The sequence below is a fragment of the Mustelus asterias genome, chromosome 7 (genome assembly GCF_964213995.1).
Source record: "Mustelus asterias chromosome 7, sMusAst1.hap1.1, whole genome shotgun sequence".
NCBI classification, from domain to species: Eukaryota; Metazoa; Chordata; class Chondrichthyes; order Carcharhiniformes; family Triakidae; genus Mustelus; species Mustelus asterias.
Window position 1 is genome coordinate 99,913,391 of NC_135807.1, and position 14,145 is coordinate 99,927,535.

General features: G+C 41.6%; 1 protein-coding gene across 2 annotated transcripts in view; it reads left to right on the forward strand.

Annotated features, from left to right (window-relative positions):
• Positions 1-14,145, forward strand: part of fbxl2 (F-box and leucine-rich repeat protein 2) — a 200,023-nt gene that overhangs the window by 75,251 nt on the left and 110,627 nt on the right. For both annotated transcript variants that reach the window (XM_078216569.1, XM_078216568.1), the window contains one exon: positions 10,450-10,544. In XM_078216569.1, the coding sequence (XP_078072695.1) occupies positions 10,450-10,544 (95 nt within the window). The remainder of the gene's footprint in view (positions 1-10,449; positions 10,545-14,145) is intronic.

Genomic DNA, 14,145 nt, shown 5'->3' on the forward strand with positions numbered 1-14,145 from the left:
CTGCCCGATTTAACAGTGCTTTTCCAGCATTTTTTTCTTCTTCCTAGCATCTGCATGCAGGACTATGCTTTTGTATTAATATTTTGAGTACTATTACCTGAGGGAAAAAGTTGGGGTAGCACAGTGGTTGGCACTGCTGCTTCACAGCTCCAGGGACCTGGGTTCGATTCCCGGCTTGGGTCACTGTCTGTGTGGAGTTTGCACGTTCTCCTCGTGTCTGCGTGGGTTTCCTCCGGGTGCTCCGGTTTCCTCCCACAGTCCAAAAATGTGCGGGTTAGGTTGATTGACCATGCTAAAAATTGCCCTTAGTGTCCTGCGATGCATAGGTTAGAGGGATTAGTAGATAAATATGTAGGGATATGGGAGTAGGGCCTGGGTGGGATTGTGGTCGATGCAGACTCGATGGGCCGAATGGCCTCTTTCTGTACTGTAGGGTTTCTATGATTCTATAAGAAAAAAGCAGTATCATTAAAGAGCAGAAAGCTGAAATACCTCACAGCACCAGTGACCTGGGTTCGATTCCCAGCTTGAGTCACTTTGTGTGGAGTCTGCACACGTTCTCTGTGTCTGCATGGGTTTCCTCCGGGTGCTCCGGTTTCCTCCCACAGTCCGAAAGATGTGTTGATTAGGTACATTGGCCATGTGAAATTCTCCCTCAGTATATCCGAACAGGTGCCAGAGTGTGACAATTGGGGGATTTTCACACTAACTTCATTGCGGTGTTAATGTAAGCCTACTTGTGACTAAATTTAAAAGATTCTCGGCATAATGCTAATCTCATATCTAGGTGTTTGTTAAACATAACTATAGATACAAGTTATTTGCATGGTTTCAATATTGTGATTTTCTGAACAGCATATGCCTTTTTTTTACCTTTGTGCCTCTCGCTTCTGGTGTGGAGATGCCGGCGTTGGACTGGGGTAAGCACAGTAAGAAGTCTCACAACACCAGGGTAAAGTCCAACAGGTTTATTTGGTAGCAAATACCATAAGCTTTCGGAGCACTGCTCCTTCGTCAGATGGAGTGGATATCTGCTCTCAAACAGTGCACAGACACAGAAATCAAGTTACAGAATACTAATTAGAATGCGAATCTCTACAGCCAGCCAGGTCTTAAAGGTACAGACAATGTGGGTGGAGGGAGCATTCAACACAGGTTAAAGAGATGTGTAATGCTGTAGAGATTCGCATTCTAATTAGTATTCTGTAACTTGATTTCTGTGTCTGTGCACCGTTTGAGAGCACATTTCCACTCCATCTGACGAAGGAGCAGTGCTCCGAAAGCTTATGGTATTTGCTACCAAATAAACCTGTTGGACTTTAACCTGGTGTTGTGAGACTTCTTACTGTCCTCTCGCTTCTGCCAGGGTTTTTGTACCTTTTTTTGAGTTTTTATTTTTTGTGCAAGCGCATGGGCCATTGTCTTCAGCTCCAAATCCCATTGGGCCTGACCAATGTGAAAAATCTAAACCATACATGTGCGACTCTTTGCCGGTCAGCGCATGTGCAAGAGGCTTGAGGTTTGTTAGATCTTGGAGATGTTGACCACAGAGCTGAAGGTTTTTTAGGTTTAATTATATGAATTTTTAATCATTTTGAATCTTTTTTCACAGCACACAGCACACTTCACAGTGGTACATTGGTTGGGAACCACTGCCTTAGAGGATGAGACTAGAGAATTAATAATAGGAAAATAAGGAAATGGCAGAGACTTTGAACAAGTATCTTGCATCTGTCTTCATAGTAGACGACACTAAAAGAATCTCAAGAATAGTGAAAATCAAATGGGAGGGAGGAAATTAAAACAATCATGATCACTAATAAAAAAAATACTAGAAAAACTGAGACTAAAGGCTGACCAGTCCTTTGGACCTGATGGCCTGAATCCCAGGGTTTGATTCAAGAGAGGGCTGGAAACCTCTGGACGAGGTGGCGATGAGAGGTGGTTGGAAAAGTCTGAAGGTTAGAACTAATTAAGAATTCTGCATTCAGGGTGATTGTATCTCTGAGCTCAGTTGGGAGCAGTGTTTGTGGGATAGTGACTGTTAAAATAGCATTTGGAAAAGGCTTTGTTTGTTTCAGGCAACATGTGAAACTGAGTGTAGATTTATTGCCCATTCCTGAAAATTGTATTGAAAATGCTGCCTTCAGTGCTGCATATGGTAATCGTGTCTGTGTGATGCTAAGAAGTGATTATCTGGTTGGCCATTAAGTCCAATTGCCTTTTTATTTGTGAAAATTAAAAATCCATCAGCTTCAAGAATAAAACTGTATGAAATTAGCCAGATTGAATTATTGTTCCAGAAATATAAACTTTCCCAGGGAAACATGCTCTTGAACAGCCTTTTTCTCCCCTTTTGTTTAGGTGTACGCCACCAGTATTTTGCCTTCTAACCTTTGTATTTAATTTGTAGCCTTCAAGTACTCTTGTTTTTCTTCCTCTGTGATTATAAATGTGGCATATTGAATATATCTATGGTTTAAGTGCCTACTTGTTTTCACGTGGCTGAGATATTAGTGAAGGCTTTCTTGATACTTCGGATACAGTTCTTGCTAGTTTTCTGGATTGACGTCACATGTTATGTGCAGTTATTGATTATAGTACTTGCTAAAGCCCTCTTTCATGTCATCATCTAATCCATCTACTCAAGCATTAATACTTTAAAAGGAGTATGGCAATGATTGTGTGTGATGTTAAATACTGGCCCGAACTTTGCAGCCATTCGCGCCGGTGGGATTTTATCCTGCAGATGGCGCATTTCCATCACAGGTTTCGTGGCAGCAAGTGGAATACAGGCAGCCCCCGGGTTACGAACGCCCGACTTACGAACGCCCGTACTTACGTACTGACCTCCGTAAAGCCTATTATTTTTAAAAATTGAGTTGCATACAATGGTTCATACTAACGAATGGGTGGACTACATTGCGCGGCGCTCAAAACATTGCGCGTTTTCAGCGGTTCGTCGGCCCGAGGGAGAACAGCGCCATGCCGTCGTTGCCACTTTAAGTCGGATTGCGTAAACACTGTTGTGTGGGTTGTGTTTTGACTTAAAGTTTTCATGTGTTTACCCTCGTAATCATGGCTCCAAAGCGTAAATCTGATGCAAGTGATGGTGATGCATCGAAGAAAAGGAAAACGATCACGATTGAAACGAAAGTGGAAATAATAAAGCGATCGGAGAGAGGTGAAATGCCAACAAACATTAGAAAAGCGTTAGGCTACAGTCGGTCAACGATCGGGACAATTATAAAGGACAAGGGGAGAGTAATGGAGCATGTAAAAGGCTCTGTCCCGATGAAAGCGACAATTATCACTAAGCAACGCAGTGGTTAATTATCTACTTCAGCCAATGGATCAGGGGGTCATAGCCTCCTTTTAAGGCTTACTATTTATGCCAGACCTTCTCACAAGCAGTCAGAGCTACCCAAGATGATGCAATGACCTTAAAGGAGTTCTGGAGGAATTACAACATCTACGATGGCATCAAAAACATTGCAGATTCTTGGGAGGAAGTGAAGACAGCCAACATGAAAGGAGTGTGGAACAAATTGTGCCCCCAATTCGCACATGGTTTTAAAGGGTTTACAGCTGAGGACATCGCCGAAGCCAGGCAAGCTGTGGTTGATATTGGTAATAATCAACTGCAGTTAGACATCAATGAAGACGATGTCTTTGACTTGCTTGAGTCCCATGCCAAAGAACTGACCAATGAGGACCTTATGGAGCTGGAGCAGCAGATGATAGCATTTGAGGAAGAAGGCCGGGACCTAGAAACCCCAAAAGTCAAGAAGTTTCTGACGAAGGAGTTAGCTGAAGCCTTTCGTCTCATTGAAGCAGGGATGGCAAAGTTAGAGGAGCAAGATCCTAATGCAGAGAGGTTCACCAAAGTTTACCGGATAGTTACCGACGGCCTCAGCTGCTACAAGGCCATTTATAATGAGGGAAAAAAAGCTCTGTTCAAGCCTCCCTTGATGTTTACTTTAAGAAATTACTTTAATGTTTTTTATACCTACACACACACACACATATATAAATATAAAAATAATCCAAGTTTTGTCATTTCCATTTATTATTATTATTACCGTATTATTATATTTAAAATGTTTTGGGTAAAATATATACTATATACTAAGACAAACATTTGACTAATTGACGCTAGATGTGAACCGTACGTAACTGTTTCGACTTACAGACAGACTTAAAAACGGAACTCGTTCATAGCCTGGGGACTGCCTGTATTCAACAGGAATCCGCGTTAACAAAAGTGGGATCAGAAGATCCCACTGGCAGCTAATGGAGGGCCATCTCCTGCTGCTGCAGAACGCACAGTGGATTAGGTGGTAAATCCCACCCACTGTCACTGATACTGGGTAATAATGTTTGCCTCAGTCATTTGTGATGTTGGCAGTGGTTGGTGTGGCCTTTCAATTCTTGGAGCTGATTTGCTATGTTGCAGGAAAGCACAAATTTGTGCAAAATAACAGGATAGAAGTGCAGACTCTTGACTTCAAAACATGTGGAGTCGGACAAGAAGCAGAATGGATAGCCAGTTGGCTACAAACCAGAAATAAGAGGGGTTAAATTATTTATTCCAAACTGGCTTACATTCTGAGGGTGACATTTGAGGAGTCATGTTCAACCTTTTTATAACTTTGGCTGAACCACATCTGGTATTCTCCATATTAGAAAAAGGAAAGGTGCAAAAATTTGAAAGCTTTTTTTTTCATATTCATTCATGGAATGTGGGCAGTTATTGTCCACCCCTAATTGCCTTGAGAAGGTGATGAGCAGCTTTCTTGAACCAATGCAGTCCATGTGGTTTAGATATATCCACAGTGCTGGTAGGGAGGGAGTTCCAGGATTTTGACCGAGCAACAGTGAAGAAGCAGCATGGTGAGTGGCTCGAAGGAGAACTTTCAGTTGGTGGTGTGCCCAAGGTCTGCTGCCCTTGTACTTTTCGATGAGTTTTTATGACAATCGACAATGGATTCATGGTCACTATTCCTGAGACTAGCTTTTTAATTCCAGATTTTTATTTTATTAATTGAATTTAAATTCCCCAGCTGCCATGGTAGAATTTGAATCCTGGGCCTCTGAATTACTGGTCCAGCAACATTACCACTGCACCACTGCCTCTTCCTGGAACTGAGTTTGTAACTATTTGGAAAGACTGAACAGGCTGAAGTGCTTTTCTCTAGAAAAGAGAAGATTGAAGGGTGATCTATAGAATAATACAACCCAGAAGGAGGCCATTCAGCCCTGCAGGTTTTTGCTGATTCTCTCTCTCAAAAAAGTTCTCTTCATCCCACTCCCACACGCTTTATTCATATCCCTGAATTTTTTTCTCCTTTGTGCTTATTCAGTTGCCTTCTGAAGGCAACTATTGAACTTGTATACAGCACTCGTATCGGGCATTATATTCCAAATCCTAACCATTGCCTAAACTCCTTTCCTCATGGACACTCTGGTTTGCCAGTCACTTTAACCCCTCTTTTCATCAGCACGTTTTCCTTTAGAAACTGTTTCTTCTTACTTTTATCTAAACCCTTCATGATTTTAAGTGCGTCAAATTTTCTCTACTCAGAGGAGTATTACCTCAGCTTCCCCAACCTCTCCACATCTGAACCCACTGTAATAATTCACATTTGCAAGAGCCCAAAAGCTTCATGGCCTTCCTAAAGCATGGTGTCAAGAATTAGACATAATACTCCTGCTGGGGTTGAGTTTATGTTTTATATAGGTTCTGCATAACTTCGTGACCTATATACTCCATGTCGCTATTTATAAAACCCCAACATTCCATATATTTTATGAGCTCTTCTTCTTTTGTCCTGCCAACTTCAGAGATTTGTGAACAAACACCCCCAGATCTCTCTTCTTGCACCTCCTTTTCAAATTGTACTGTTGGAATTTTCCCAGCCCTGTGGAGATGGGAACTAATGGGAATTTAGAATATAGCGCATCAAGTCAGATATTCCACTTCCTACATCTGTGCTGTTTTCTAAGAGGTAACCTCCCAAAGGCAGCACTAATTAATGTATTCAAAAGGACAATAAGCACTTGTTGTTCTGCAGTGAAAACTTGCGTAAAGGCCCTCAAGATGACAGCAGGATGTCTGAACATCATGATATGATGTGCACATTCATACATGAACAATGGACGTTGGAGCAAGAGTAGACAATTTGGCCCTCCATGCCTGTACTGTTGTTCAATAAATCATGGCTGATTCAGTTGGGGTCTCAATTGTGCTTTCCTGCTCCCCCATCCCCCCCACCCCACATGATTCCATATACAAAGTACAGTACAGGAACAGGCCCTTCGGCCCTCCAAGCCTGCTCCGATCACGTTGTCCTATCTAGACCAACCGCTGATATCCCTCTATTCCCCGTTTGTTCATATGCCTATCAGTGGGCTGAGAAATGGCAGGTGGAGTTTAATTTAGATAAATGCGAGGTGATGCATTTTGGTAGATTGAACCAGTGCAGGACTTACTCAGTTAATGGTAGGGCGTTGGGGAGAGTTACAGAACAAAGCAATCTAGGGGTACATGTTCATAGTTCCTTGAAAGTGGAGTCACAGGTGGACAGAGTGGTGAAGAAGGCATTCGGCATGTTTGGTTTCGTTGGTCAGAACATTGAATACAGGAGTTGGGACGTCTTGTTGAAGTTGTACAAGACATTGGTAAGGCCACAGTTGGAATACTGTGTACAGTTCTGGTCACCCTATTATAGAAAGGATATTATTAAACTAGAAAGAGTGCAGAAAAGATTTACTAGGATGCTACCGGGATTTGATGGTTTGAGTTATAAGGAGAGGCTGGATAGACTAGGACATTTTTTCTCTGGAACATAGGAGGCTAGGGGGTGATCTTATAGATGTCTATAAAATAATGAGGGGCACAGATCAGCTAGATAGTCAATATTTTTTCCTAAAGGTAGGGGAGTCTAAAACTAGAGGGTTTAAGGTGAGAGGGGAGAGATACAAAAGTGTCCAGAGGGGCAATTTTCTTACACAGAGGGTGGTCAGTGTCTGGAACAAGCTGCCAGAAGTAATAGTAGAGCCGGATACAATTTTGTCTTTCAAAAAACATTTAGACAATTATATGGGTAAGATGGGTATAGAGGGATATGGGCCAAATGCAGGCAATTGGGATTAGCTTCAGGGCTTTAAAAAAAAAAGAGTGGCATGAACAAGTTGGGCAGAAGGGCTTGTTTCCATGCTGTAAATCTCTATGACTTTAAGATAAGTCTTAAATGTGGCTAACATAATTGCCTCAACGACCTCACTTGGCAATGCATTGCAGACCCCCACCGTGTAAAAGAGAAAACTTTCCCAGCGCATTTCCACTGAACCTTTCCCCCCTTATCTTGAACTTGTGCCCCCTTGTAATTGTCATTTCTGCCCTGGGAAAAAACTTCCAACTGTTCACCCTATCTATGCCGCTCATAATTTTATAAATTTCTAACAGGTCGCCCCTCAGCCTCCGTCTTTCCAGGGAGAATAATCCCAGTTTATTTAATCTCTCCACATAGCTAATACCCTCCATACCAGGTAACGTCCTGGTAAACCTTTTCTGTACTCTCTCCAAAGCCTCCACATCCTTCGGATAGTGTGGTGACCAGTATTGGACACAGTTTTCCAAATGTGGCCTAACCAACGTTTTATATAACTGTAACATAATTTGCCAACTTTTATACTCGTTACCCCGTCCGATGAAGGCAATCATGCCCATATGCTTTCTTCACCAACTTTTCCACCTGTGCTGCCACTTTTAAGGATCTGTGGACCTGTACTCTCAGATCTGTGTGTCTATGCTCCTGATGGTTCTGCCATTTATTTTATAGCTCCTATCTGAATTGGATCTACCAAAATGTATCACCTCGCATTTGTCCGGATTAAATTCCACCTGCCATTTCTCCGTCCAATTTTCCAGACTATCTATATCTTGCTGTATTCTCTGACAATTTTAATCACTATCTGCAACTCTGCCACTCTTACTAATACAATAATAATTATACAATAATACTAATCTACGTACAAGAACTGTACCCAAACTCCGCAAACTTGCTAATCAGATCAGCTACGTTTTCATCCAAGTCATATATATATATATTACATATATATTATATATACATTACAAACAGCAGACCACTAGTTACAAATCTCCATTCAGAAAAACGCCCTTCCACCGCTATCCTCCGTCTTCTATGGCCAAGCCAGTCCTGAATCCATCTAGCTAGTTCACCCCTGATCCCGTGAGATTTAATCTTCTGTACCAGCCTGCCATAAACCTTGTCAAATGCTTTACTAAAGTCCATGTGGACAACATCCACAGCTCTTCTTTCGTCAATCATTTTTTCACCTCCTCCAAAACGCAATTAAATTAGTGAGACATGACCTCCATCATACAAAACCATGCTGTCTGTTGCTAACAAGACCATTCAGTTCCAAATGTGTATCGATCCTATTCCTAAGAATCTTCTCCAACGATTTCACTATGACTGATGTCAAGCTCACTGGCCTATAATTACCCGGGTTATCCTTGCTACTCTTCTTAAAGAACGGGACAACACTGGCCATCTTCCAATCCTCTGGGACCTCACCAGTGGCCAACGAAGAAACACAAGTTTCTGTTAGAGACCCAGCAATTTCATCTCTTATCTCCCTCAGTAATCTTGGATAGATGCCATCTGGCCCCGGGGATTTGTCTACGTTAATGCTTTTTAATTCACCTCACACTTCCTCCATTGTAATGATGACTTGATGTTGTCAGGAAATGTTTTTTTGTTAAGTGATCTATAAGTATTTGGATGAGCACTTGAAATATCATAACATTCAAGGATATGGGACAAATGCTGGAAATTGGGATTAGTGTGACTTTAGTGGTAGTTATTGTCAGTGCAGACTCGATAGACTGAAGGGTCTTTTCTGTGCTGTACGACTCTTTGACTCTACCATTTTATTGTTAAATATTAGAAATAAGTTATCGATTTAAATGGGTTTACTTAGGTTTGTGTCAGAAAGGGAAGAGCTCTAATTAGATTCATCTTAGAGAAAGATGTTTGCATGTATGGGGGGTTTTTGGTTTCAGTTCAAACTGTATTTCTATAGTGCTGAGAGAGAGAATTTGATTTGAAAAGTAGACATGAGCTTGGAGAAAGAATGAGATGTTGCCTAGCAACTAGGACATCTTTCGGGGAAAATATTTTTGTGTGCGTTTTAAACTGAACCTATAGGCATTTGGAGTTAGGAAGCTAGAGAGTTAACAGTTCTCAGCTCTGCGAAAAGCAGGAAAGCCGTACAATGGAGTAATGGCCATGAAAGCAAGCTCCAGCAGAAATAAAAGACAGTTAGTTCTGGAAATTAGAAAATGAGGACAAGTTTCCCAAAAGTTTGAAGTTAAACAGAGGTACTAGAATTGAAACAGGGTACTGTTCACCTGAAGTTCAAGGCAGACCCAGAAAGGGCAGTTTAGGTGAATTTGACTAGAGAAAAATCAGAGATCATAAGTGATCATAGTATTGTGTTTTTGTGTAGGTTTGGATGCACGTGGCAATTCAAGACGAAGGAATACTGTATGGAGAGTTGGAAAACCTGGAGGCTGATCTTTGCTAAAACAGTTGAGAAAAAGCATTGTGTGAAAGAAGATTTTGAAGTGTGTTTGTTGAGCATGGAGTTTGGAATCACTTGTGACAAGCATTTAGGGGAATTTGGCAAAAAACCCACAGAAGATGGATTGAGTGGCATCTGCCACAGGGTTACAGTGGTGTGTTGTCTAACCACAGTTGGCCTGTTGGGTTACAGGGTCTGTGTTTTTATTGGAAACGTTATAGCATTAGGTATATTGTGTAACCAGTGTCAGCCTTAAAATCTGTGTACATTTGTTAAGGTAAGTGGAAGTGAAGAAGCATTGTATTATAGTCAAACTGTTCATGTTTGATTATTTTGTTGAAAGCTAACTGGCAGCCCTGAGACTTCGTTCATCCACATTTGTTGTAAAAAAAAAGTCAAATTGCGGGCTGGAATTCTCCGATGTCATACACCCTGCTATTGGTGCCAGCAAGAATGGAGAATTTGGTCCTCGGATAAATCTGTATTCAAAGCCGCAAGACCAAAGAATCCCAGCTGCGAGGTCAGAAAATTCCGACCAAGGTTTCTTGAGCCAGAGTTCCATTCTGGGACCTTAGCATCCAGTGGTAACACCAACAGGGATTGTAACAATATTAATGACCCTCTTGACAGAGAAAAATTCTTCTAGTCTTTGGCTTAAAGGAGAGGCCTCTTATTCTTAAACTGTGTCCTCTTGCTGTAGCCTCTCCCACAAATTACTGGCCTACTCCTGCTCATTGTTCATATGTTGTATATTTGTAAATACCCACACAGTTTTTTGGGGAAAGGCTGTACTTTTGTTTGATATCAGCAGTACTCATTTTCTGCCTCTGACTATAGGGTCGTGTGGTGGAAAACATTTCTAAACGATGTGGAGGGTTCCTACGTCAACTTAGCCTACGGGGGTGTCTTAGCATCGGTGATGCATCTCTGAAGTAAGTTAAATATTTTAAAATGTAATAATTAGTATCGATATGCATCAAAAATGATGTGATTTCACTTGCAGGGGGTATATATTCCACAATATATTTGAAATAATTATGATTATGAAGTAGCATTGTTGGATTTGAGTATTTGCCGCTCTTGATTACCTGTTTTCTTTCCTGGCTCTCTGATAACAGGAACTACAGCAAAAGGAGTAAAATTTGCATCATGCCAGTTTGAATGAAAAAAAAAGTATGATTTGGAATGTTTCCCTCTTTTCCTGATGCTGCAGAGTAATGTGTGGTAACAGCAGTTGAAAACAGTAAACGTTGCACAAATGTAAATTCCTGAGAATTTGTTGACTTGCAACTCTTTGCATTTGGAATACTGCGTCCAGTTCTGGTCGCCACACTACCAGAAGGACGTGGAGGCTTTGGAGAGAGTACAGAGGAGGTTTACCAGAATGTTGCCTGGTATGGAAGGGCTTAGTTATGAGGAGAGATTGGGTAAACTGGGATTGTTCTCCCTAGAAAGACGGAGGATGAGGGGAGACTTTAAATAGAGGTGTATAAAATTATGAAAGGCATAGATAGGGTGAACGGTGGAAAGCTTTTCCCCAGGTCGGTGGTGACGTTCACAAGGGGTCATAGGTTCAAGGTGAAGGGGGGGGGGCGGGGGGGAGGTTTAACACAGATATCAGAAGGACATATTTTACACAGAGGGTGGTGGGGGCCTGGAATGCGCTGCCAGGCAAGGTGGTGGAGGCGGACACACTGGGAACATTTAAGACTTATCTAGACAGCCATATGAGCGGAGTGGGAATGGAGGGATACAAAGGAATGGTCTAGTTTGGACCAGGGAGCGGCACGGGCTTGGAGGGCCGAAGGGCCTGTTCCTGTGCTGTATTGTTCTTTGTTCTTTGTTAACAATTCATATGTCTCTGCCTTCCCCAAATTCTGTTATGCATCACCGTTTCAAAAAAAGCTTTTGATTAAAGGAACAAAAACAGCTCTGAGGAAGGGTCATCTAGACTCGGAACGTTGGCTCTATTCTCTCCTCACAGATGCTGTCAGACCTGCTGAGATTTTGCAGCATTTTCTGTTTTTCTTTCCGATTCCAGCATCCACGGTATTTTGATTAAAGGAATTGTGTAGACCATTATTTTTTGTTATACATTGTACTCTACATGTTCATCTAGTGTGGAAATTTGGAAGAATTTTAGAAACTTCCATCTGGAACCAAGCTTTTTCCTCGAGGCCCATTTCTTATTGCATTCCTCAGAATGCAAGTACATTCTTATTGATGGGGAAACACTGTGTGAAGTATCTTTTCCATCCTTAGACTGTATTTTTCCTGAAACAAATTGTTCATGTACAATCTAAATGTTCCACAAGTAGAAATTGTAGACTAGTGCAACAGATTTATATAATATTTGTATTTTAAGTGGATCTGGCTACCACATGGAGATCTATTTTAGTAACAAATTTACTAATTAACTGTGGTCTTGTTATATTTTCTTCACCAGATAATAAGAATTTCTTTTTCAGGGAAGTGACTACTTCTTACTGGGGACCTGAGCAATCCTGATTTGTTATTTACTAAACTTTGAATTGTTTTTATTTCTCATTTAACGATTAACCTTTTCCCGCACAATTTTAGATAATGCAGCACAGCAAGACACAGAATTTCAGACTGTAAAAATAATAGATTCAAACCTGTGACAATTAGTAGGTTTTAGTTTTTGCTCTGCACTCTCTCTTTCTAGCTTGCACTAGATGCTTTAATGCTTTGTTCTCCCTCTATTTCACCAGATACTGTGTTCCCTCTTCATTCTTGCAGTGGATGCACTTTTTCTTCTGTATTACTCTTCCTTCTGTGTGTGCTTTTGATTTATTATTGTCATGTGTATTGGTATACAGTGAAAAGTATTGTGTCTTGCACGCTATACAGATAAAGCATACCATTCATAGGAAAGGAGAAGGTACAGAATGTAGTAACAGCCATAGTTCGGTGTAAAGTAAGATCAACCCCATATAAGATAGGTCTATTCAAAAGTCTGATGGCAGCAGAGAAAAAGCTGTTCTTGAGTCGGTTGGTACGTGATCTCAGACTTTTGTACCTTTTTCCCTATGGGAGAAGGTAAAATAGAGTACGTCCGGCGTGTATGGGGTCCTTGATGATGCTCTCCGCTTTTCCGAGGCAGCAGGAAGTATAGACAGTCAATAGATGGGAGGCTGGTTTGCATGATGGACTGGGCTTAGTTCACAACCCTTTGTAGTTTCTTGCGGTCTTGGCCCCCAAACAATCCCCAGGGTTCTCCCTTCTCTCCACTGCTTTGCACTTCATCAACCCACATGATGGCTACTGTCTATTGCTTCATGCCACACTGACTCACATGACCTTGGCTGTTTTGTGCCACAAGCTACTTTGATGAAAGTTTCATTGTGTTCAAGCCACTCCTCGGGTTGAAGATTTTTGACCTATATATTGGGTGACACAGATCAATTTTTGCAGGCAGTTAAAACCAGATACCAGCTAATACTGACTGCAAAGTTAGTTAGCCTGACGGAAGGAGATGGGGAAGCCACAACCGAAGCTGGTAAATGATGGTGATATGCGTAATGCCACAAGCTTCCCAATGAGAAACTGAACAAAAGACTTCTGGCTGCTTCACCCCCCTGTTCCAATATACAATTTAATGAAGAAGGAAAACACAACTAGCAGGGAGAATTATATCCTTTAAGACTTCATTGTTCTGTGCAGCAGTTAATCCTGCAATGTGTGTTAAACTGTGTTGATTCATTTTCCTATTTGTCCAGCTCTCTTGGATTTGTTGAGTGGTTACTGTTGATTACCTCGTTGTTTTTGTAATATCAACCTGCCTCCACAAGTGTTTTGCATTTATTGCCCTTGGAATCCTTGGAAAGCCATTCTGGGTCATTTTCATCCGGAGTCTAATGAACTTGAAGTGATCTTTAACGATGAGATGGACAAGTAAAATCCGTTTGGAGGCTTTGCTATGTTTTAAATCCTATAGTGACTCTGTATTTCCACCTTAAGGATCTTGGATGCCCACATTTTAACAATTAATCCTGTTTTTGGATTGTTGCCCTTCCAGAGTATTCCTATTTAAAGTTATGCCCTGATAATCTGTCCCTTTAGACATCCCAGGGATGGGACTAGGCTTCTCATTTGAGTTATCTTGAGGTGAGGATTACTTGTCGACCTAAGGAGATACAAGCTTTAGTCTGTAACTGGGTTTAGTCCACTGATATCTTGTTGGAAAAAAAATCATCATTATTCCATCTGCATCTTGTTTGTCAGCATCAGAGAGGCAAAAGGACCAGAGTTTAAGCACCCCCCCCCCCCCACCCCCCAAATTGTCCTCCATGTTTAGAATAGAATCATGTAATTCCGACAGTGCAGAAGAAGGCCATCAAGTCTGCACCGACCACAATCCCACCCAGGCCCTTTCCCCGTAAGCCCACGTATTTACCCATGCTCATCCCCCTGACAGAGGGGTAATTTAGCTTGGCCAATCCACCTAACCCGCACATCTTTGGACTGTGGGAGGAAACCCACGCAGACATCGGGAGAACGTGCAAACTCCAC